The sequence below is a fragment of the Monopterus albus genome, unplaced genomic scaffold (assembly GCF_001952655.1).
Source record: "Monopterus albus unplaced genomic scaffold, M_albus_1.0 scaffold89.1, whole genome shotgun sequence".
NCBI classification, from domain to species: domain Eukaryota; kingdom Metazoa; phylum Chordata; class Actinopteri; order Synbranchiformes; family Synbranchidae; genus Monopterus; species Monopterus albus.
The window spans coordinates 431,296-432,451 of record NW_018127969.1 but is presented as its reverse complement, the minus strand read 5'-3'; the positions used below and the strand labels follow the sequence as shown (position 1 = coordinate 432,451).

At 48.9% G+C, this 1,156-nt stretch overlaps 1 protein-coding gene across 1 annotated transcript in view; it reads left to right on the top strand.

The window, feature by feature from the left end:
- The first annotated feature begins 213 nt into the window (after positions 1–213).
- LOC109964502 (inositol hexakisphosphate kinase 2) overlaps positions 214–1,156 on the top strand; it is a 5,262-nt gene continuing 4,319 nt past the window's right edge. Inside the window, exon 1 of the mRNA XM_020607834.1 lies at positions 214–794. Within this exon, the coding sequence (XP_020463490.1) occupies positions 590–794 (205 nt within the window). The 5' untranslated portion in view covers positions 214–589. The remainder of the gene's footprint in view (positions 795–1,156) is intronic.

Genomic DNA, 1,156 nt, shown 5'->3' with positions numbered 1-1,156 from the left:
AATAAACTTCCAAGCGCATTGACAAAAAACATGCCTTCCTTATTGTCTGTCTATTTTTCCCGTTCTCCCCTCCCCCCTGTTTTCTCTCCTTCCTCTTTGTTTGCTTGATTCTCTCCTGGGTTTATTGTCTCCTCCCAGCGACAGCTACGGCTCTGTGATTGGCTGTATTTAAAGAGAGGCGGGGCTTGCAGGCTGTTTTCAGGCAAACAGCCATGAGTCGTCACTTTCGGTAACAGCTACGCGACGCAGCGAGAGGGAAGGAAAGGGCTGGTAAACGTTTTAAGCAGCCTTTGTAGCTGCATAAGACGTTTGTCAAACGTACAAACACGGATCATATCCAGCAGAGTGGAAGAGTTTCATAATTTGTCCTCCGACAAGAAAAAAGGGGGCAAGAGATTTTTATCTCTGGCTGTGTCCTTCCTGTTCAGCCCTTTGTTTTTCAGTGGTTCGCTCGAGCAGGCGACCAGCAGCGCCCCCGTGCGAGCCGACAGAGAAAAACCCGGAGATAGGGAGCCAAACAAGCGGCCGAGCTTCTTGCCTCCCGTGCGGCTTGGGTCCCACAAGCTCAGCTGTCCAATGCGGAGTGAGGATGAGTCCCGCTCTGATGCAGGCGGACGGAACGCCTTATCCCGGAAAAGGAGTGATGCTTGAGCCCTTCGTGCACCAGGTAGGAGGCCACTCCTGTGTGCTACGATTTGGGGAACAGACGATCTGCAAGCCCCTCATACCCAGGGAGCACCAGTTTTACAAGAGCCTGCCCCCAGAGATGAGGAAGTTCACCCCTCAGTATAAAGGTAAGACCCCCATCCAAAGCCTGGAGGAAGCTTGTCCGTCAGAACAGAGCACTATGTGATGTGTTCGAGTTACATGTCTTTTGTGTCTTTATAGTATGTTTAATGTAGCCTGCTCTTGGCTGCTTCCAATATTACAAATACAAAAAATGCAGTTTCAGATCATGAGGAGATTATTGTACTTTAGGCAAAGGAGATTGGTTGTTGTAGGGCCAGAGAGCACTGTGTGTGCAAAACACTGCAAAATATACTTTGATATTTATACATAGATGCATTCTTGTTTTAAATGGCTACATAGCTCTATTACAGTGCCATTCCTGTTGGGGCAACTAGCACCACAGTCAGGTTTCTGGATTTTGGGCGGG